The sequence below is a fragment of the Athene noctua genome, chromosome 11 (genome assembly GCF_965140245.1).
Source record: "Athene noctua chromosome 11, bAthNoc1.hap1.1, whole genome shotgun sequence".
NCBI lineage: Eukaryota > Metazoa > Chordata > Aves > Strigiformes > Strigidae > Athene > Athene noctua.
This window is the reverse complement of record NC_134047.1, coordinates 25,108,055-25,128,379: the sequence shown is the minus strand read 5'-3', so window position 1 is coordinate 25,128,379 and position 20,325 is coordinate 25,108,055. Positions and strand designations below refer to the sequence as shown.

General features: G+C 48.7%; 2 protein-coding genes across 6 annotated transcripts in view; one reads left to right on the top strand and one right to left on the bottom strand.

The window, feature by feature from the left end:
- Positions 1–2,263: 2,263 nt before the first annotated feature.
- On the bottom strand, positions 2,264–16,263 carry LOC141964790 (heat shock factor protein 3-like). Its single transcript, XM_074915529.1, has 13 exons — positions 16,099–16,263; positions 14,831–14,939; positions 13,055–13,182; positions 10,247–10,371; positions 9,295–9,370; positions 8,508–8,569; positions 7,963–8,044; positions 7,557–7,690; positions 6,478–6,723; positions 5,354–5,459; positions 4,741–4,806; positions 3,548–3,614; positions 2,264–3,095 (listed from the first exon to the last, which is right to left on the bottom strand). The coding sequence occupies exons 1-13, from the start codon at positions 16,222–16,224 to the stop codon at positions 2,764–2,766; spliced, it is 1,659 nt and encodes a 552-aa protein (XP_074771630.1). The 5' UTR covers positions 16,225–16,263; the 3' UTR covers positions 2,264–2,763.
- Positions 14,977–20,325, top strand: part of HEPH (hephaestin) — a 27,363-nt gene continuing 22,014 nt past the window's right edge. The window contains exons 1-3 of one of the 5 annotated variants that reach the window (XM_074915526.1): positions 14,977–15,803; positions 17,185–17,302; positions 19,882–20,078. In XM_074915526.1, the coding sequence (XP_074771627.1) occupies positions 19,915–20,078 (164 nt within the window). In that variant the 5' untranslated portion in view covers positions 14,977–15,803; positions 17,185–17,302; positions 19,882–19,914. Of the gene's footprint in view, positions 15,804–16,506; positions 16,554–16,925; positions 16,947–17,184; positions 17,303–19,881; positions 20,079–20,325 lie in introns of those variants that run through there. The other 4 variants (XM_074915524.1, XM_074915525.1, XM_074915527.1 and 1 more) reach the window with 4 other exon arrangements.

The following is a 20,325-nucleotide window of genomic DNA, read 5'->3' as shown; positions in this document are numbered from 1 at the left end:
CCTTGTTCCTTTTCTTCTGAGGTCTCTGCTTTCACGTACATCCTTACCTTGGAGTGACAGTTCATTCTGCGAAACAGTGGTGCTCAACAGCATATATGCATGTAGAAGGGTCGGGGGTTTTTTGACTACTTGTTATTGGCACTGATCCAATTACGACAATGGTATTGTTATGAGTTTGAACGTGGTTCTTCCTGAGTTATGACATTCTGATCTCCGATTCCCTGAAGCTGGTGATTTTACTACACACAATTTTCATGTATACATAAAACATAAACGCCCAAAGCCAACCCAGCCCTACACCATCAGTCCCATTCCCAAAAGCTTTGACTCCGTGGTGTGTTTAAACCTCCTTCTTTTTCCAGAGGCTGAAAGCTCTGAAAGCCAGTGCCAGGCTAACCCTGGCATTTCAGTTATTTTTGAACCAGCAGCAGCTGTGTAATGAGATCCCCCAGCGCACAGCAAAGCTCTCCTTTTTAGAAAATCCAGTAAACAGGTTTGGGAAGTATTGGCACACACAGGAACACACACAAAAATAATGTACAAGAAACAGAGTAATGGTTTTGCAATTCTTGGGTTTAATTACTTCAGTATGTGGGTTTCTCTTACTATTCAGCCTTCCCCTTTCCATTGCAATCTTTCTTAGGAAACCTGCATAAACACTTTTCCTAGACCAGTACATAAACCAGACACAGATGCACAAGTTTTTATTTGCAGTTTTCTTAAGCCTTGGTTTCTTAACTTCTTAAGAGAGAAAGCATTTTAAAAAACTATTATGCAATCAGATCAAATATCTGATGGTGAGATGCGCTGAGATCAGAGGGCTCCATGATGGAAGAACATGACTAACCCATAACAGGAACTACCCTTCAGTCTAACCTGTTCAGGAAGTGAGTTACAGAACATCAGCCTCTCAGAGAACACTGCTGTCTGCACCGTGCTGTTGAAACAGCAGAAGAAAAGTCTGTTTTTTTACGGTTTTACTCTTGGCAAAATTGAGGCCTTTGGGAAGAAATTTAAAAAAAAAAACAGAACCCAAGACAGATAGATATACAATTCATTCATTTCCCCCTCTCCCTTTAGCTCATGAAAACTTGAGACTATTCAGCACTTTGTCTCAAGAAGTAAGCAAAAGAAAGACTAGAAAAAGGTAAAGTAAGATGTACCTGACAAAAGGCAATTCAAAAGATACAAGCACGAAGGGTCATGAGGTGAAAGCAGTTACAGAAGCACCGGAATAAAATGACACTGTGAAGGCACTACACATATACACACAGTAGCAAGATCCTCCTCTGCAACTCAAAAGATTTGACAATGAAGCACAAATCCAATTAAGTAACACCAGCACAGACAACATGCATTACCTAGTAGGCTTCAGAATATCAAATTACCTTGGATTCTTGAATATAAAAGAGGTAAAATCTTACTACTTCAGAAACTTTAGAGAGAACAAAGCCTGTAGGTAGCCTGAATTCCTAAAACTGAAAAAAATCTTCAAGAAATTGCGCTGGTAGGAAATATCCCATGATATTATACAACAGGTTTTCTACCCGCCTCCAGGCCTCCTCTTCAGTTCTGCGTCACCACAGCAAATCTCAAGTGTGTGTGTGTTAGTGGCAGACGGCTACAGACTTGGTGTCAGTGAAGAACTTGCTATTGCACTCGCACCAGGGGCTGCGCAAAGATGTCAGGAAAACAGCACAGAAAGGAATTTTGGGGAGAGATTTTTTTGATTAAGCAGACACTAGTTTTTGTAATCTGCTGTCAAAGGACTCAAACGCATCTAGCTAATTTAGCTGTAGGATTCCACAAGCAGCAAACGCAGCACGAAGTCCAGTGCTCACACAGGGCTGGGTGAACAAGCAGCTACTGCAAGCAGAAGAGAAACGTTAACGTCATGTCCTACGTCAGTGCAGGTTATGCCACGGCTCCTGTTTTTCCCTTCCCTCTCATTTTAAGGGCAGCTGCTGGACTCTGCTAGACGTGAATCAGTTCTACTCAAAATTTCTGAGGACATGTGACTTGTGAGCGAGGTGCAAGTTACCCGAGAAGAGCTGCCATGCAATGTGCATGAGAAAGCAGCGTTATGCAGGGTGGCGAGCACTTCCTACCACAACACCGACAGCCCGTGGCAATGCATGCGTGTTAGCACGTTAAAAACTAACATTCCACAGTTAAAATGTAATTTTCCATAGGAAAAATGTTGCCTGTACCTAGGAGCAAATCTAGGAGTAGAGCGCAAACACAAACAACTGTAGCCACAAACTATCAAAAAAGAAATCTCAAATTAAAAACAGAATCTTAAAAAAATCCTAAGTTCCAAACAGCAGACAAGCCACCTATTGAACAGGCTCTCAAAGAGTAAAACCCACGTTTAAAATGTTACACACATTACTATCCAGTCAACTGGAAAAAAACCCCAAACCAACCAAAACCAAACCAACAAATACACCCAGCCAAACTTTACAAATGGGATACAAACAGATTTCCTCTTGCAATAAGGATATCAGATAAAAAGGTACGGAATACACTGCAGTATGTTTACAGGGATGTTGCTCTTCCCCTCTACCCAGTGCCTTCACTCCCACCAGCTCGTTTTTTGAGCTTGTTTTCAGTTTTTCCAGGCATGCTCTTTGCTTGTAGGAAGAGAACTTTTGCCTACACAGAACACAGCACCCAGGAAGCAGGTGAGGTCAAGCTTCTTGCCAATCCAGTCCTTCGTTGTCTGTCTCACATCACTAAGCCAGTTGCAGGTGTCATGTGAGCTCAGGAAGTTTCTATCTCAGAGGCTTCTTCTATGAAGTTAGCAACAGGACTGAGAAGCAGGAGTGGAAACAGTTTATACTCTCCATTGCCATCTTCCGAGAGCAGAGGGGGATCCCCCACGCCCAGAGCATCCAGAGGCTCGGCCTGGTTTGCTGGAGCTGCCCCTGGCAGGACAGTTCCACCACCCGACGGAGGATGAAGAGCAGGTTTCTCCTCCAGGGAGGGCAGTAGAAGGTCTTTTGGATCCTCCATCTTCCCTGCAGCTTCACTTGAAGGCAGTTCTTCAAATAATGAAAGCAGAGGGTTGGCCCTGTACTGTATCAGCTGCATATCTGAGGGAAAACAAACAGCTTAAATGCCAGGCGCCCATGTCATGTAAATCTTAAAGACAAGGAAAAGTGGAGAGGCTGCTTCAAAACTTGGTTCGGTCGGGCAACCCTCAGAGCTGAGCTCTGACAGACTACAGGTACGGCTGGGGAGGGGAGCTCAGGCTCAGCACCGCAGCCCCTGGGGAAGACACCCTGAGGACACCTGCAGCTCTGCTCCCCACCGCCACGAGTCAGAGAAAGGGAAGGTAACACCAACACGGGGCACAGGATGGGGCCTCTCCAGATTGAGGCACAGCTTCGTCCAGATCAGTGAAACATTCCAACCTTCACAAACATTTTAAGCCCAGACCAAATGAGGAGATAAAGCGTATTACGAGCTACAAAAATTCCCTTTCAACACACAGTTTTGGAAGAGTCTGGAACTGCCACAACTCTCAGTGCTCCTTCCTGCCCACCTTTGCTTCCTGCTGCTTCTCTCTCACTCGCTCCCAGATCTTCAGTGCTCTCTGCCAAATTTGCAATCTGAAGCAAAACAGATAAAGAGTAAGAGAATGCTTAACAAGAACCACAGCAGCAAAACCCAAGCCTTCACTGACTGGTTAGTAAAATTAAAGGGGAAAGGAGGAGGGAAGAGAAATGAAACAGTCGACCAGTGAGCCCACTGTTGCACTTGAGGGCCAGCAAACAGGAGCTCGGAATAAGACACAGTGAAACACAGACTAAACTTATTAAAGCCGAACAAGCTTCTGATTAGCAAATATTTAATTTACCTTCTAAACCAGAAGCTTTATTATAGTCTGTCTTATTGGAATAACACTATTAAACATGATTTCTCAATATAATTACATTTTGCAAGTGCTGCTTGAACACAGCTTCACTTTACCTCAATTGTGGTCAAAGCTCTTATGACTGGGCAGTCCTTGGTTAAATATTCCAGGACTACAAAATAAATTACACTTGCAAGGGTTTTTAATGTGAGTCAGTTTTAGGAACTGGACCAAGAGAAGTAAATTTGCGCTGAACTTTTGTATACCCTCTGAGGAAATTCCATACAGCGTGTTCAGAATACATACAGTGTATTGCATTAGATTCTTCATTTAGTACTTCAGTCTTCAGACAGACTGAAGACACACGGTCTCATGTGAACTATAACCCCAGACCTAGTTACTACTTGGCTAAAAGACATCTTGGGAATCCCTGAGGCTATTTGAAACAAGCCAAGAAACTGTTCTCACACACTTAGACCAGAAAAAGACAAGATTTTCTACCCTCCTCATTCTAAACAGAAGGCACAGAAGAGATAGGAAAAAAAAATTTGTCAGTAGAGACAGCTGATTCAGCGGACACCAGTCTGATTCCCTCTTCCTTCTGTTCTCAGGTGTATTCAGGAAGCAAACACTCGCAGCAAACTGACAGTTCAAATCAGCCCGTGAGTGCATTACTGCAGCTAGGAACGTAAGACTTGAAACTATCTTGAGAACCCTCTTAAATTCATATATGCTAACAGGGACAGCTGAGACACTGTCAGCAGTCCAGATAAAATGGCAGTTCCATCCTGTGCTGTCAGTCCAGCCCCCACCCTCTGTCAGAGTTCAGCTCTCAACATCGCCTTAACCCTCCCCATCATAGGAGCAACTCTTACTCTTACATTTTCCATACCAGGGCAAGTCTCCATCAAGCTCATATCCAGGGCTGGCAGCTCAGGATTAAGTGTCTGAAAACAAAACCAGACCGTATGTCATATAACAAGGTTCTTAACACTCCAGAGGCTCCTGAAAGGACGGCAGGACCCAGCACACGGCTCCGTGCACTGAAGCCGAGGGAAGGCGGCTCCTCGCAGGCCCCCGGCAGGGTACCCACCTGCAGCCTTGGGCAGGACAGCACGAGAAAATCACCCTGTTTCCCAGTGATTCCAGGTCTATGGCTGAGTTTCATTCCATATCATAATGTATAATCAAACACATAATCAGGATGTGATGGTATGTGACAAAGGCTTGAGAAGAAGAAAATCTAATTTCTTCACTTTTTTTTTTCCCCTTGAGTTATGTGTAACAGAAATACCGTATGAACTGAAAAAGGCTCTCAATGTTACCTCGTACATTGTTAGGCTGCTAGAACGACTAGGTATTATTCTATCCATAACAATTTGCTTCTCAGCATTTTCTCCCCTGACCATTACAACATGGAATAAATCAGTAAAATTTTGTAATGCAACCTAAGCAATAGTTTTCTGAAATCACAAAAAGTGGAAAGACACTCACATCACTGAAAGCTTCAGAACCAAAGTTATACTGCTTCCCAGATAGCATTGCTTGAAGCTCTTCAAGGCTGGCATCAATGCAATTAAGAAAGTCCTGAATTTCTTCCCTAAAAAGAGAAAATGATACAGTACTGTAAGAAACACTTGGCAGTTAGGCCCTTCTTTTACACGACAAGGCATAAAAAACTCTTAGGAACTATCTGCTGACCTCTCAGTTCTCACAGCTGTGGGGCAAGATGAGAGCCAGACTAGGTCACACGTACTGACAGGACAAGGGGTAGCGGCTTCAAACTGAGAGACTAGATCTGAGGCAGAAATTCTCCCCTGTGAGGGGGGTGAGGCCCTGGCACAGGCTGCCCAGAGAAGCTGTGGCTGCCCCCTCCCTGGAAGGGTTCAAGGCCAGGTTGGACGGGGCTTTGGGCAACCTGGGCTGGTGGAAGGTGGCCCTGCCCGGGGCAGGGGGTGGCACTGGAGGGGCTTTAAGGTCCCTCCCAACCCAAACCATCCCGTGATTCTGTGATATTAGAGGGCCTTCAGACCACACTGAGTGCTGTGACTCATGCTCTCAGTACAGCAGAAGAGCCGTCAGGACAAAGACCTCGAGTTTGTTCCCTGGGGCAGCCCCCGCTGTGGCAGTGGCAGAGCCGAGGGGCAGCGCAGGGCTGGGAGCTGCTGAGCAGCAGCCACGGCCCGCGCCTCTCTGCTCTGACCACGCCAAGGGAAGCCAACCCTCCCAGACACGCGGGGCAAAGAAAGGAAGCAACAGCATCAGACTGCCGCTGACGCAAACCCTCATCCAGAGCTCAGAAGCAGAGCAGCCCGTGGTGCTCCCCCTCTGCTGTTCGGCGGCACTGGCAGCACCCGCAGCTCCGGGAGGTGACAGGGCCCCCGCCGTGAGGCAGCAGGCAGCCCAGGGCCACAGCTCCCACAGACCAGCTTGCCCCGCTCTTCCCGTATGGTGTTAGTGACCTTTACCAGACCCACTAACACAGGGGCAGAAACTTCAGTTCATCAACGACATCTGAAAAGCTAATTCACAACGTTCTGCTAAACACAGCCTCTAAAATTTTGACAAGATCCCACAAGATGACGACAACCTAGCAGTTTCCAGAAGCAAGTTAATACCTGTCCAGTAAAGGATCATTTTGGTTCCCAGAGTTGTTCTCGTTCAAGATGGAGTCAATCACAGACACGGGGTCTTCTGGAGCATTAGGCTGAACAGTATGGACTTCCACAGCAACATTGCCCGTGTCACTGCATTTGCTGACATCGTTTCTGTGAACTGGTGGGATAGGTTCTGCACAGTTTAACTCATTTGGCTGCGCTACTTGGCAAAGAGGTAAGCCAGGATCCAGAGCTGCCTGTGTCTCTCTAAAACATGACCCAAAGAGAAACAGCACATAGGAGAATTCATCACTTGTATTACTACTCATTCCAAGTTTATCTCAAATCTCAGTATCTAATAAGGTCAAGGCAGTCAAGGGTTCAGCCAACCAATTGGTCTTTGGAAAAGGAAGAAAAGTGCTTTCCTAAAGGCAGATGAAGAATCTTTTATTACAGCTAATACAGACAGCATGTATCAGAGCAAAACACCCCATTTTGCCAGGCTAAAAGCAGCAAAATAGCATATGGAAATTAGGCAGGATGGAAACTCCAAACACTGTGTCTCTAGAAAGAAAAGATTCCAAACTGGGCCATAATTCACTCTGGAATGTTAGCAGCTAAATGGGTTTTCACAGGAATCTAATGCGACACAAAAGAATGCCTTCCCTTCAGTTGTGCTTAGCACAACATTAGCGAGTAGGACTGAAACCAGAGATAAAACTACACATCTTGGTTTGTTTCTTGGTAACCTATCTGCATTTTGGATTTTTTATTAGTAACTTATATAGGCATTCAGGTCCCTGTTCAGTTGAAAAGTTAAGTACGTGCTTATTTGTTGAACAGAGAAGCCTCAGCAAATTAAACTCCAAGTGCCAATTAGCCTGACAGGGCTGCGGGCACTCCTGACGCGACAGGAGCTCTCGAAAGGCTTTGCTGGCCATGACCAGGCTACATGCTGTAGAAAAGACAGCCTAAAAACTGGCCTGTCATGCATAAACAGAGCTAAAATTCAGAGAGGCTGCCCAGAATTCCTGTGGCTCACTTACACCGACAGAACTACCAGTTAACAACCTAAGCACAACGGCACCCTTCCAGCGTACCTGGCTCTGCCGCTCGAGTGCGCCACGGCGAGGAGGCCGTCGGTGGCACTCTCCAGGGTGTCAGTGATATCTCGAATGATGAGACCTGTGCCATTTCCACCCTCGCCATCTGCGTCGTGTTCAGAAAAAGACACCTGCAGAGTACAGCAAACAGAATGAATACACCAAAGGGTTCCACTTTCTGATGCTGAAGCTCGGTTCTTCTTGCAGCTTCTATCTCCTGTTCAGGTTTCACCTGTGACCAGCCGTGCCGATTTGCACGATTTTACAGAGCAATGTTTTAAAGCTGCCCACTTCAACATGGCGTGCACGTGACTGTCAGATTAGGGTATTAACAGTTATAAGGAAGACTGAGATCCCTGCCTGTCACCCGGCCCAGCCCATGACTCCCCCCCAGAACACCTACCGCCTGGCCGCTCTCCACGGGGATGCGAACATACTGCCGGCTGTACTTGGAGGGTGAAGCACCTGCAGCATCTGTTAGAGACCTGAGACAAAACAGGGCTTTAGCCCATAGCTCCACAGTGAAAGGCTGCAGCAATGCCAAATACACGCAGCGAGAGCAAGAACAACCATTCCTCCACTTCTAAGAAAACTGGCTTTTTAGGAATGTTTTTAGTAAGGATACTGTAGACAGGCCGCATTCTAAACATCCTTTCTGTTTTGAGTCAGTCAGTCACATCTGCACATTTTGAAAGAGTTACCATTTCTGATAACTGTGCCCTTTGAAATTTAAAAGGCATAGTATATTCTCTTCCCACCCATTTTTTTATTACGAAGAGGAAATCTTTACTTCATGCTTTTTTCAACTTCCATCAGTTTTCTCAAGTTTGAATATACAAGTGATAAAAACATTCTTCATACACTTTAAGAAAAGTATCTTGCTTCTAGCAGCTGATTTATCCCTATAATTCACATCTGACACTGATTTGTGACCCATTCAGTAATTACCTTTTTCTTTTGACCCCGAGAATGTAATTTCCTCGCATCAAACTTAGGATAAATTGAAGAATCTAAAAAGGAAAAACAAAAAACCAAAACAAGTGGTTAGCATAGCAATCCTAACAAATTATTAATTCAGATTTTACTACAAAATGATGTAGTTATGCAACAGAAATTAATAGGCACATTAAAAATTCACTTGCATTCGCATCTTAAAAACCAAAATTATAGTTACAAATGGCATTGAAAAATTATCCCACTTGGACAGGTTTAGGTTTTTTAAAATGTAACGTAACACCACAGGTCACTAGAGGATTCCAGACCAGAAACAGCTGAGGGATAAACCAGAGAAAATTTGTTCCAGTGCAGAAGCTCCTATAGTTTCTGGGCTCCAAGTTGACTTCTTGAGTGGTCTAAGTCTGTCTTGGTCCAAGATCCTTCACAGACTCCGTCCATGTGCCTGCAATCTCTCGTTTAGGCTCCTGTTACCATGCACTACCATGCACCATGTTTACCCCAGGTCCGCTTGATTTACTGATTTCTCTCCAAATAAGATTCACTGATATTTCAAACGCAATTAAATCCTTTTTACTACGACTTTTCCTTAGTCTTTTGCTCGTGGTTCTTTGCTGTGCTACTTCTGGGACACTCAGGAACTGTGAACGTTTTCTTTATGCTGTATTAATATAGCCTGTTCAGCTCTGTGTCATTTGTAATTCTACATAAGCAAAGAATGCCATCAGGTGTCACCGAGGCAGGAGCAAGGGTGGTGGCACTGAAGAGGCTGCAAGGGTACCTTAGACAGCAGCTTCTGTTGTTGACTGTGCTTCTGCCTTAGAACTGCCACTTCTTTCCACAGGGCCTTATTTTCTCTGCAATGCAGAATAAATCAGAAGACAGAGGATGAACAGAGTTTACTTTATATGCTTTAGTTTTACAGCTTTTAAGCTTTCACAGTACCTTGCAGGACCAATGGCAACATTCCTTCCGTGGATAACTAACAACCAGTTAAGCCAATCCACTAGTATAAACTCTGGGTTAAATTAACTCCGTTTTCCATCAGGCAGGACCAAACACTCACTAATAAGGACATTCTCATCCTCTGCTGCTCCAGCAATAATCTCGATCTGAAGTATTCCTTCAAAGCCTCAAAGCCTTAGAATAAAGACTTGGTCTTTGGAAACAGGCGTAACACAGACCATCTCAGAACTGTTTCAGAGTTTGTGTTTGAGGGTTTTTTGTTTTGCTTGGTGGGTTTTTTTTAAAGGAACAGAGGGAGTGGAGCGAGGGTACCTCCTGAACTCTGGTTGATACCTGCTTGCATACCAGTGATCTCAATGAATCACCAGTGCCTGTATGAAAAGGATCTGAGGGAACAGAGATGAGGACATGCGAAGTCCACTTCCCATTAGAAAGAAAACTGAAGACTAACTCTCCCTCGCTGCATCTAACCCTGTTTTCTGTTTAGAAAAGGAAATGCTTTCATTGCCCTAAAAAACTGCTACAGGTGATGGCACCCAAAATGAAATCTCAAGATAGTCAACAAACTCCCAGTCTTAATCTCTGGTCTGTAACTGAATTGTAAAAGCAAACAAGATTCAGAATGTTGTGTGGGGTGGAATGGGCATTCTTAGAAAAAATTATAGCTTCACCTGTTTCCAGTTCAAACGAAACCCACATTTAGAGTCAAGTTCCATTAGATATAGCAACACTCAGTGTAAAGTGCCTCTGAAAGGGACAGAGTCTACCTCTTCATGTTAGCCAGCCTGACATCCATGTTGTTCTGCTGCTCTCTCATCTCCTGGACTTCAGAGAGCACTTTGTGCAAATCCTCTGTACAGACCTTGAGATCCTCAGTTCTTACTGCAGATACCTGAAAGAGGAGCAGGTTACACATGCTTTACTAACAGTGCCTTGCATACTCCCCGCCACTGGAAAAGCTTAGTTAGTCTGTAGAAGAACTGATATAAACTCCATTAAAAGCTTAGGTAATACTATAGTTCTTACTTATCACAAAACACCACAACTGCCAGACCACAGTCCTTAGGACAGCCTACACTGTGTGAAAAAAACCAGCTGACAGTGCAAACCTGAGATTAGCACTTTGTAGGTGTAGACAGTAGATTCACTGTTGCAATTCGTGATAAGAGCCCACCGCGGAGTGAAAAGGGCCCTCCCTAGGGGTCCCCTCAGACAGGACTGGTGACAGCTTGCCCTCCACTGTCAAAGGGCAAGACACGGGCCAGGACCAAAACACAGACCTGCTAGTGGGGTGAGAACAAGACAACTGTGTTCCTCTTAGGTGTGGCTAAATCTGCCAGCACAGCAGTAACACATTTTTGTAAGTTCCTGAGGGGAGGCGGGGGGAAGAAGGAAGGTGTCTAATTAGATGAACCCTGTGCAGCTTGAAAGTTTGTCCCATGCCAGCTGCATTGCAGGTTCCCACATTGGTGCTCCCTCTACTGACATTCCGAAGTTATGGAGACCCTCCTCCAGAAAGTCAGAGCCCAGACTGCTCTTCTGCCCACAGCAGAATCCGTGAATGACATCTCTTCAAACCATGGTGGAAGAGTCAGCAGAACGCAAAAAGCTCACTCACCCTCCTCCCCACGCTTCTACATTCAAAATTTTCCAGTCCCTTCAGCAGCTCCCTCTGCGGCGGTGGCACTGACAGCCAACGCACAAGGCAGGGTTTTGAGAGACAGGTCTGGTGCATCACACCTCTGAGTGACACGTCCAGGCTTTATGGGCATAATTTTAAGAATCATTCAGCCAAATACTGACCATCACTGAACCAGAGGGACTTGCACCAGATCACCACCAGGTGTCCCTCCCCACCTGCAGCACGCTGTGATTTTTCTTACTCTACTGAATTCCAAGGGGGAGGTGAAAGCATCTGTGCCTGGCCCACTGAAGGGCTAGGAAATTTCCACATGCAGGCTGCCTTGCAGACCCCTTCCTTTTCAAAGGAGAATGGGATGCTCAGAAACGGACCTACAGTGTTATAAAATAACATCCCATCACTTCCTGATGGAACAGAATGTACTGCTATGTGATCACTCCACAGAAATAACTTTCTTCAGCATGCCACTTCTCCACGGGGAAGACACCCAAAAGATGCAGACGGCAGGTGGAAACTTCAAATGCAGTCAGACTGCCTCGGAAAAAAGGGCCAAACTAAAGTACCCTGCCCAAGTGCAAGGAATTGCTCTCTTCAGAGTCTCTAAGCAGGTAATAAGGGTGTCAAGACTGAAGCACACCAGCAGAGCTGACGCTACCAGGGAGACAATAAAGGAGTCCCACATTCAAACCTGCATTCTCGTTAGAGGCTTGAAATTCAGTTTACAGCAAGTACTGAAATAGGACTCTGTTCCAGACAGCAAAAGAGCAGGAAAAACTAGTGGACATTTGGAAAAAATCACTAACGTTTCCTGTGCAACAAAGAACATTCAATAGTTTCATGTGAACATCCCTGGCACTCACTAGAGCTTTTGTCTTTCTGTGGGGAACACTCCACCCAGCGCAGCGCTCCAGGGAAACTCGGTGCCACACACAACGCCGGTGGCCCGCGGCAACAGCCCGGCGAGCATGTGAGCAAGCACGTGAGCAAGCAGGTGTGCAAGGCAGCCAGGTGTGCAAGTAGGTGTGCAAGGCAGCCAGGTGTGCAAGTAGGTGTGCAAGGCAGCCAGGTGTGCAAGGCGAGGCAAGCGAGCTGTTGGGGTGCCTGGGAGGGGTGGAGGCCTGACTTGGGAAGCAGCTGCATGACGACACTTCCCAGCTGTGACTGGGAGCAGAGACAGCTCGGTGAAGAATCAATCAAAACACAATTGTGACTCTGAAGCCTACCCTGCGCTTTTATGAACTCGGGCAATAGAGCTACCACATTACGATTACCACATGCTAAAGAAAAGATTCTGCAGTTCAGATGTCAACATGATGGATCATGATAGTCTCTTTCTCTGGCAGCCAGGATATTATGGACTGTAATGTGCCAACAGAGGATAAATATCTGTGCAGAAACAGGTCAGACAAGACTCGAATGTACAAGAGAAAACTGGAAAGCGCTAATAAAGATGTAGCTCAGTGGCAGCACCGTTTTGGAGGAACAATGTAGTTTATGCAAACTCGCCCAAGTCAACCAATTACTGACGCCTTTGCTAATTTTCAGTGAGCACCAACTGGGAATGTATTTCCTTTTACTTCTTTCACTTTGTGACTCTGCAGCTCTGCTATGCTGGCAGAATTGAAGACCGTGCCAAGCTGTAGGCGGGTACGTGAACTCTCTGTGGAAAAGGGGCTCCAGTCTGCCAGCGAGGAAGAGCGCGGTCCGGCCGCTGGGCACTGCTAAGCAGCAGCAGGGCGTGTTTGTCCGAGCGCTGGAACGGGGAGGCCAAGCCGAGCATCAGTGTGGCATTCAGGAGGGAGTCAGAGGCTTGCATCATGATGCACAACCTTGGTTCCCATGGAACTTGTTGGCTGTAAAGTGTCTGAAAGCCCCAGACATGCTCTTGATAAACTCCTTTTTGTAACCAAGCAAATACATTCCTGGACTGTACCTTGCGCTTGATGTTCTCCAGTAAATGTGCCTTCCCTTGCTTGAAGAAAGGGTGCTGGAACTCAATGACTGAGCTTCTCTCTGCTGTGATCATACCATTCTCCAGAGCAATCACCTTCCTGAAGCCATCTGTGGAGAAGCAGTAACAAGGTCAATTCTTTCAGTGCAAAGCTGACTGTCACAACACACGGCTAAAGAAAACCCCACGGCTACTGCAGTGCCTACAGCTCCACAGTGGCTGGGAGCAGAAGCCATGAGGAACAGCCAAAGCGGCTTCTCTTTGGTGCTCAATTTGACTGCTCTGATCTTCACAGCTGGAGAACATGTCCAGAACACTATCAAATGACTTTGCAGGCTCTCCCAACAGCTTGCACAGCAGAGGCCAACTAGTGTCTGCAAGCGAGACTGCGATGTCCAAATAATCACAGAAGTCAGTTAGAAATGAGATTTATTAGGACATCTTGAATACAGCCTTGTCCCTGTGGAAGCTGTGGAATGGTGCACCATCCCTTTTGTGCCTATAATCCCAGACAACTACATATCAAACAAGTGCTGTCTGTACCACTGGGGTCTACAGAATAATGTAAGGAAGAGAAGTTAGTTCTCAGCCTACACAAACACACAGAGTACTTTCTCCATACCAGGATGCCTGTATGAAATAAGACATCGCCAGCTGTTTCCATCACCACTTCAAGTACCACAGGGTACAGATGCAAGATACAGTGAACAGACCAATCCATACCTCTCCTGGTTGGAGTTTTTAACATAGTTAACATATCCCAGTTTCACTGCGCCCCAACAGCGCTATCACTCGCAAACTTTACTTGGAGCTAGGAGAGACGGGTCTGGTGGGAAAAGGCGCCTGCCACTGCACTGCCTGTCTTCACAGGAACATCTGCACTGCAGCTTTCACCCTCGCTACACAGCAACTGACAATGGTTTGTTTGTGTTATCCTTTGACATTCAGGTGGTGGAGTCTCAGCACTCCACACAAGCAACAGCATCCACCCCATTTCAAGAGGCTAAACATGCCTTCTTGCTCACGTCTGGCAGAATCTGGACAGGCGTCAGCTCGAGAGCCTGGGCAAACCTACGGGGCCAGGCTAGAGAATGCCTCCTGCGCCCTCATGGATAGTCTCACCAAGGCGGTTTGCACCTTCGCCCAGCCCACAAGCTCTCTGCTGCAAATCAACCGTTTCTGCCGTGTGCTGCAGCCCTGCCGATGGTGTGACACCTCCGAACTACCCCCTGACTCCAGCTGCTTCGCCTGTACAAGCTGTACACATGCTCCACAATGTACATCACGTGCTGCTCACAAGTTGCGCGCAGAAAACACAGTGAGAAACTTAGTCCAGCTTCATCCCTCAGCGTGACTAATCTTGTTTCAGCACAGCAGTGCAGGCAGCAGCATGATCTCGGCATTTTTTCCCATGTACTAGATGCAGGGGTGTAGACGCAGCCTTTGTTCTGGGTAGGACAGATTGCTGTTACCATTACCACTACCACTGGGGCCCAGAGGACTCCACCCATGCTTCAGGTACCACAACATGGAATAATATTTTTATGGTTGTTACTCAAAAGGACTCAGAGCACAGAAAAGAAGGACAAAGCCAAGCTCTACTGTTATTCTTCTCTTTTGCAAAGCGAACTCAAAACCAGAATTCAGGTTTTCAGGGATGAAAGACCTGCCAAGTCAATCGGTTTGTTTAAAGAAATTCAGATGGATGCCAAATAGTGACGAACTTGGCAGAAAGAATACATAACAGCTGATGCTTACACATGTTAAGCTGTCGTATGAAGCTGGAGATGTTGTTGTGTTTGAAGTACTTGGGGAGCAGCTCCTTGGCAAACCTTTGCTCATCCAGAATGCAGAAGTTCTCACCATTCTAGGAAACAAGAAGCAACAGTCAGAGAACAAGCATAATTCTTCTAAGGGGTTGCTCCTAAGTCGAGACCGTAAAGCAACACAGTTCCGGCAGCGGGGGAGGCACTTGGCAAAGGGAATTGTCTGTGCGAGCAGTTCTGAGCACTTGGGACTGCACTAAAAAGTTTGAATCCAAAAAGATCGCTACATGGAACACTTCTATTGAACGGGGGATTTTTTTTTAAAGCCCTGAAGTTTTGATCTTAATCCGAAGAAAAATAGTTCTAAAAACACACGTATCCGTGCGCAAGAAACATCAATATTGCTGGAGCACCCTGGATCCGTGCCGCCGGAGGGCTTTTACCGCCCAGGCGGGAGCTGCCCCGCTCCTGACGAGATTCTTCCATCGCACGCCTTGTGTCACCACTAAAAATAACCGAGTAACGTCGCGGGGTTACTGGCAGCCCGGACAACACAACCCAGCGGCGAGGCGGGGTAACGGTGACAGGCGCAGTTTCAGCTTTATCATATTTTCAAGTTCAAACTTGCTGAAATCGCGCAGGTCTCGGTGTCATTTCTGGGCTGTTCGCAAAGCGAACGAAGATGCCACGTTCCCCCGCGCGTTTGCCCTGGGGAAGGACGAACCTCTGGGAAAAAAGCGGCGGAAAGTCCCACGGATTTCGAAGTGACGGGGACGAAAATAAACGCCGCGGTCGTGCCGGCTGCGGAGTTGCTCCGCGGGGGGTGGCCGTGCCCTGCGCCTGCGGGCGCGCGGGACCGAGGCCTGTCCTCCGTCTCGGCGAGCGAAAATCAACATTTAATTACTCCTTAAAGCGCCTGTTTCCGCTGAGCGCCTCCGCTCCGACCTAACGACGCGTAATTTGAGGTTTGAGCACCGGGACGCGCTCCGCCGCGCCGCCCAGGCCCCTGCCGGCCCCCACGCGCGGGCCCGGGCGACCCCCGCAACCCGGGAGGGGACCCCCGCAACCGGGGGCTCCCCCCCGCCGCTCCCTCCCGCCCCGGGGCTCCCCCCGCCCCCCCGCACGCGAACCCTCGCCCGGGGGCGGCCGCTACCGGGGGCCGGGCGGGGCGGGGCGTGTCTCGGAGCGCCCCGGGGAAGACAAGGGCCCCCCCTCGCCGCCTGTCACGGCCGGCCCCGACCCCCCGCGGGCCCCCCTCACCCTGCTCCAACAGATGACGTCGTCGCTCTGCGGATCCTCCACCAGCGCCCAGAGCTTGGCCAGGAACCCCGGCACGGCGGCGCCGGAGGCGCCGGGGGCTGCGGGCAGCGCCGGCCCCTCCCGCATCCTGGGGCCGCGCCGGGCCGGGCCGCGCTCCCGAGCGGCGGGCCGGGGGGGGTGGGCGGGGCCCGCGCGGCCGCCGTGACGCTGCGCGAGGCGGGGCCTCCGGCCGCGGGAGCCCGCTCATTGGGTGCGTGCCGCCAGGCCCCGCCCCCGCGCCCGGCCCGCGCGGTGCCCGCGAGCGTGACTCGTGTTGTGCTCCCGAGGGAGCGCGGCGCGCGGCCCCGTGACATCACCGGGCGCCCTTAAAGGGGCCGCGCCCGGCGCCTCCCCGGGGAGGGGCCGCCGGTGGGGCCGGGCCGCGCCGCGCCGCCGGGACCGGGCGGGGCGGGCAGGTGCGTCCTGAGGGGCGGCCCGCAGGGGCGCGGCGGGGAGGGGGCTGCGGGGGGCGCGGGCAGGCAGCGCCCCGGTTGAGGGCCCAGACTTTGCCCCCGCGGGCGCGGGGCTGTCTCCCGGCCGCGCTCTCGCCCTCCCCCGGCGCCCGCGCCCAGCCCCGCTCCGCTAGTGCGGGCTGGAGCGGCTCCCGCGCTCCTGCGACGGGTGTTTCCCCCTTTCCCGGGCGGTGGTTCCCCGCAGCCGGGGGTCGGGAGGGAGCCCCGGGCCGGGCAGAGCGCCTGGCTCCGGCGGAAGGAGCCCAACCGTCCGCTGTGCACCCGCGGTTCCTGCGCGGTCAGGGAAAGGGAACTCCGGGCAGAAAGGATTCTGCTGAGAAGTATCAGGGTTCAGGGGTAAATGTAATACAAAGTTTGCGTTCGGCTTTTTTTTTTTTTTTTTTTCAATCAAGGCATATCTTTCAGAGAAAAATTGACTTTTTCGAAAAGAATTTACGGTTGTTGGTTGTCTTCACCTTGCACTGAAGTAACTACACGGTGCTTAGTCACCATCGAGAGACTGTGAGCACAAAATCGGTCTGGCCTGCTGAGTCTTCCCCGGGTGACGTTGTTTTGCTGTTTTTTGATGTTCTAGCCCGCCGAATCTTCCCCGGGTGACGTTGTTTTGCTGTTTCCTAACCCCCCCGCGAGATGCGCGCAATGCTGTGACCCAGCTCCAGCCTGAGATCCGCACGGACTGTTGCAAAGCCTGGGTAAGGCTGTCCCAAAGACTTTGTCCTCGGTTTCTCGGCTGCCGGAGAACGTCCACGAGGCATTCAGACTGCCACGACTCCTGGTCGGGGCTGATTTCTCTGATAAGGTTTCTGGTGCTGCAGTGCGGAGCTTTGATGTGGTGAGCGGGGACTCTGCCACGCAGCAGCAGTGGCCTGATGCAGCGGGGATTTGTCTCGGTAGGCGGTTTTCACAACCGATTTTAAGAGTCGCTGTTTGCTCTTGGTATAAAGTCTAAGCTTTGCCCTTTCCTAGGGTTTGATATTGCTTGCAAAACCCATTAATGTAAGAGGACATAAAGATTAGCCCGCGCTGACTCCCCAGGCTCAGCGGCTCCTGGTCCTTCTGGGCAGCCGCCCCACGCCCTGGGCATGCTTTCCCTGGAATACTTTGACCTGCAGTGACGAGGCCACATCCTCAGCCGAGCCAAAGGCATCCCCTTGCCCTTCCCAGCGGGGTGTGTGCCGACAGGGTGGGAGGTTTCGAGCTGAGGGCTGGCGCCACCGGCTTTGTCTTTCCTCCTTGCTGTCACCGCTGCCATTTGCTGCCATGGCGTGTGTGAAGCAGCACGGGTCCAGCTCTCCCAACCCCTTGCTTTGAACCTCTTTTTTGGCGCGGAGTGAGTGGATCAGCGCAGGTATTTCACCTCTCCTGAAGGACAATGGTCACCGGAGCAGCAGTAGCAGGGGAGAAGGTCGGTGAGGTTGGCGGGCAGTGGGGGCAATGGGACTGAGCTCTGCCGTCGTCCTGCTCTGCCAGGGCCGCGGGGAAGGGGCTGTGCTGTGCCCCAGCTTCTTCAGGTGTGTGATTGGGACCTTGGGAAGGGCTTGCTGCTGGAGCAGAGCTGTCCTGCTTTGATGGACCAAAACCATCTCGGATTTAGAGAGATCCCTACAGCTCCCTTTTGAAAAAGGAGGGAAAGAAGGTTTTTCCAAGTTGAGAGTTGCTTTCTCTCAACTTAATGACTGTTTGGAATTGGTAATACTTGGTCGTCATTAGCTTCTGAGGGTAGTGCAGTGTGTCTGGAAATCAGAAATACAGGATGGGAGGTGATACATGAGTAGGGATCTAGTCCATCACCATGTGCTGGGCTTCAATCCCGTATGTTGGGTATCGGATGCAGGAAGAGGTTTAACAGCTCCTCTGGGAAAGTTGTTCTAGTGTGTGATGCTGTGCTAGCTGGAAGCTTACAGAATGTCCAGCTTTGCTACAAATAAACCTGATGTATTCATGTTGCTATTAGCAAAGGCAGGAGAGAATAAATAATGACAATGACTTTATAAAAAAACCTTTCTGTGTTTGACATGGTATCACCATCCCCTTCTTTTTGAAGTTAAAGAAAACGGATTCCTTTAAGCTTTCTTGCTAGGTCACATTCTTCTCATTCTTCTGCTTTCTGTTTCTCTCTGCTGAATGCTTTCTAAGTTGCTGTTATGTGTCTCCAGAGCTGGATGTCTGGTTTAGATGGCAGTTTGATTATCAGTTACATCCAGCTTTGTTAATTTTGTTAATTATGTCACTGGCTGACATGTCTCTTAAGCATTTTCATGTGGGTTTTTATTTAGTTTGTTATCCATTTTAACGCTAAGCTATTTTCTTATCATTTGGTATAATTCTGCTGCCCCATGTTACATCATTTTCTCCTTCATACAGGTAGTTCTTAGAAATTGTATTCACAGAATTATATTTTGATGATTTCAGACAATTTCTGTAACTTGCCCTGGATCTCTCTTCAGAGTATTTCTGGTGCTTATTCACACCAAGCTCAGTGTTGGTTGGAAGCTTTATGAATAAGCTCCTTACTTTGTGATCTAAATCATGGGGAAAATATTTAATGGAACTAGACTAAGCAAAAAGCCTTGTGCAGCTCATTTGAGATGCACTCCCTGATGACAGAGAACCACTCTTCAGGAGCAGTCTTTAAAAAAGATGAAATTTAAAATTACTTCCTAGTGACTGAATTGTACTTCCTCAGGTGGCTTAGTGGAATAGAGATCTTGGCAGCAATTTAAAATACAACGACGCTTGCTTGGGATTATTTCCCCGAGCTTTCTATGTGGTGCTGTAAGATGATTTGGGACATCAGAGGTGTTGAAAAACCAGTCACTTGAAATCCCCGAGTGCGTGGCACTTCCTGCTCAGGACCCGCTGCCCTCGGTTACCTGGCGCGGGGGGGTTGCAGGTGCCTCTTCTGCTGCCGTAGTGCTGGCCGTGTGCCTGCTCACCTCCTCTCCTGAGAGCTTACAGCACGAGCAGGGCTCTCACAGCGCCATGGAACAAAGCGTGTGGAGGAGAACTGCAGACCAGAAAAAACCCACTAATCAAACTGTTATGAGAGAAGCACGTTTGATATTGGGGGCTGGTTAACAAGGCATAATCTCCATCCACCTTGTGCATCGATTCTGTTATGGGAGTGTTTCCTTCTTGGATATCTGAATCATGATCCCAACAGGACTTCTACCTGATTTCTTCATACCCTCTCAAAGCTCAGTACCTTCAAACCATGGGGGCGTATTCTGCTTCTGTTTCATTACCTTTGTTTTTCTTTTCTCCCAAATAGGTGCAACCCTCAAAAGCGCCCTCACTTCAGGCTATGATGGGATTGTTTTGGCTGCTGCTGCTTTACATCCCCGTGCTGTCACCCGCGTTTGCTGAAGGTGTCACCCGCATCTATTACCTGGGGATCCGCGAGGTGGACTGGGACTACGCTCCGACAGGAAGGAACATGCTGGCTAGCCAGAGCATTGCACATGACCTGTATGTTGCATTCTGTGAGAATTTAATCTGCTACTGCCTTAAAATAGTAATTTTATGTGTACTTTATGCAGCTATTCTGGGGCATCTAAGCAAGCAAGAGACACGATCTGAGAGATGTTTGATCTTTATGGGTTTAACGTTTAACGTGTTTTATCAGAGGAACTTAGAAACCGTATCAGTGGGAGAAGGAAGGGTCAGTTTAATGGAGCTTGCTGTGAGCAGAGCTCGAGGGAAGAGAAGGCGTCTA

Bases quoted from the DNA above. Each gene is read 5' to 3' on its own strand.
- LOC141964790 (XM_074915529.1), bottom strand. From the start codon at position 16,224: ATGCGGGAGGGGCCGGCGCTGCCCGCAGCCCCCGGCGCCTCCGGCGCC. The intron at 13,183-14,830 runs GTAAGCATCAGC...GCTTCTCCACAG, and splicing joins CATACGACAGCTTAACATGT to ATGGCTTCAGGAAGGTGATT. The intron at 8,570-9,294 runs GTACCCTTGCAG...TTTCCTTTTTAG, and splicing joins AACAGAAGCTGCTGTCTAAG to ATTCTTCAATTTATCCTAAG.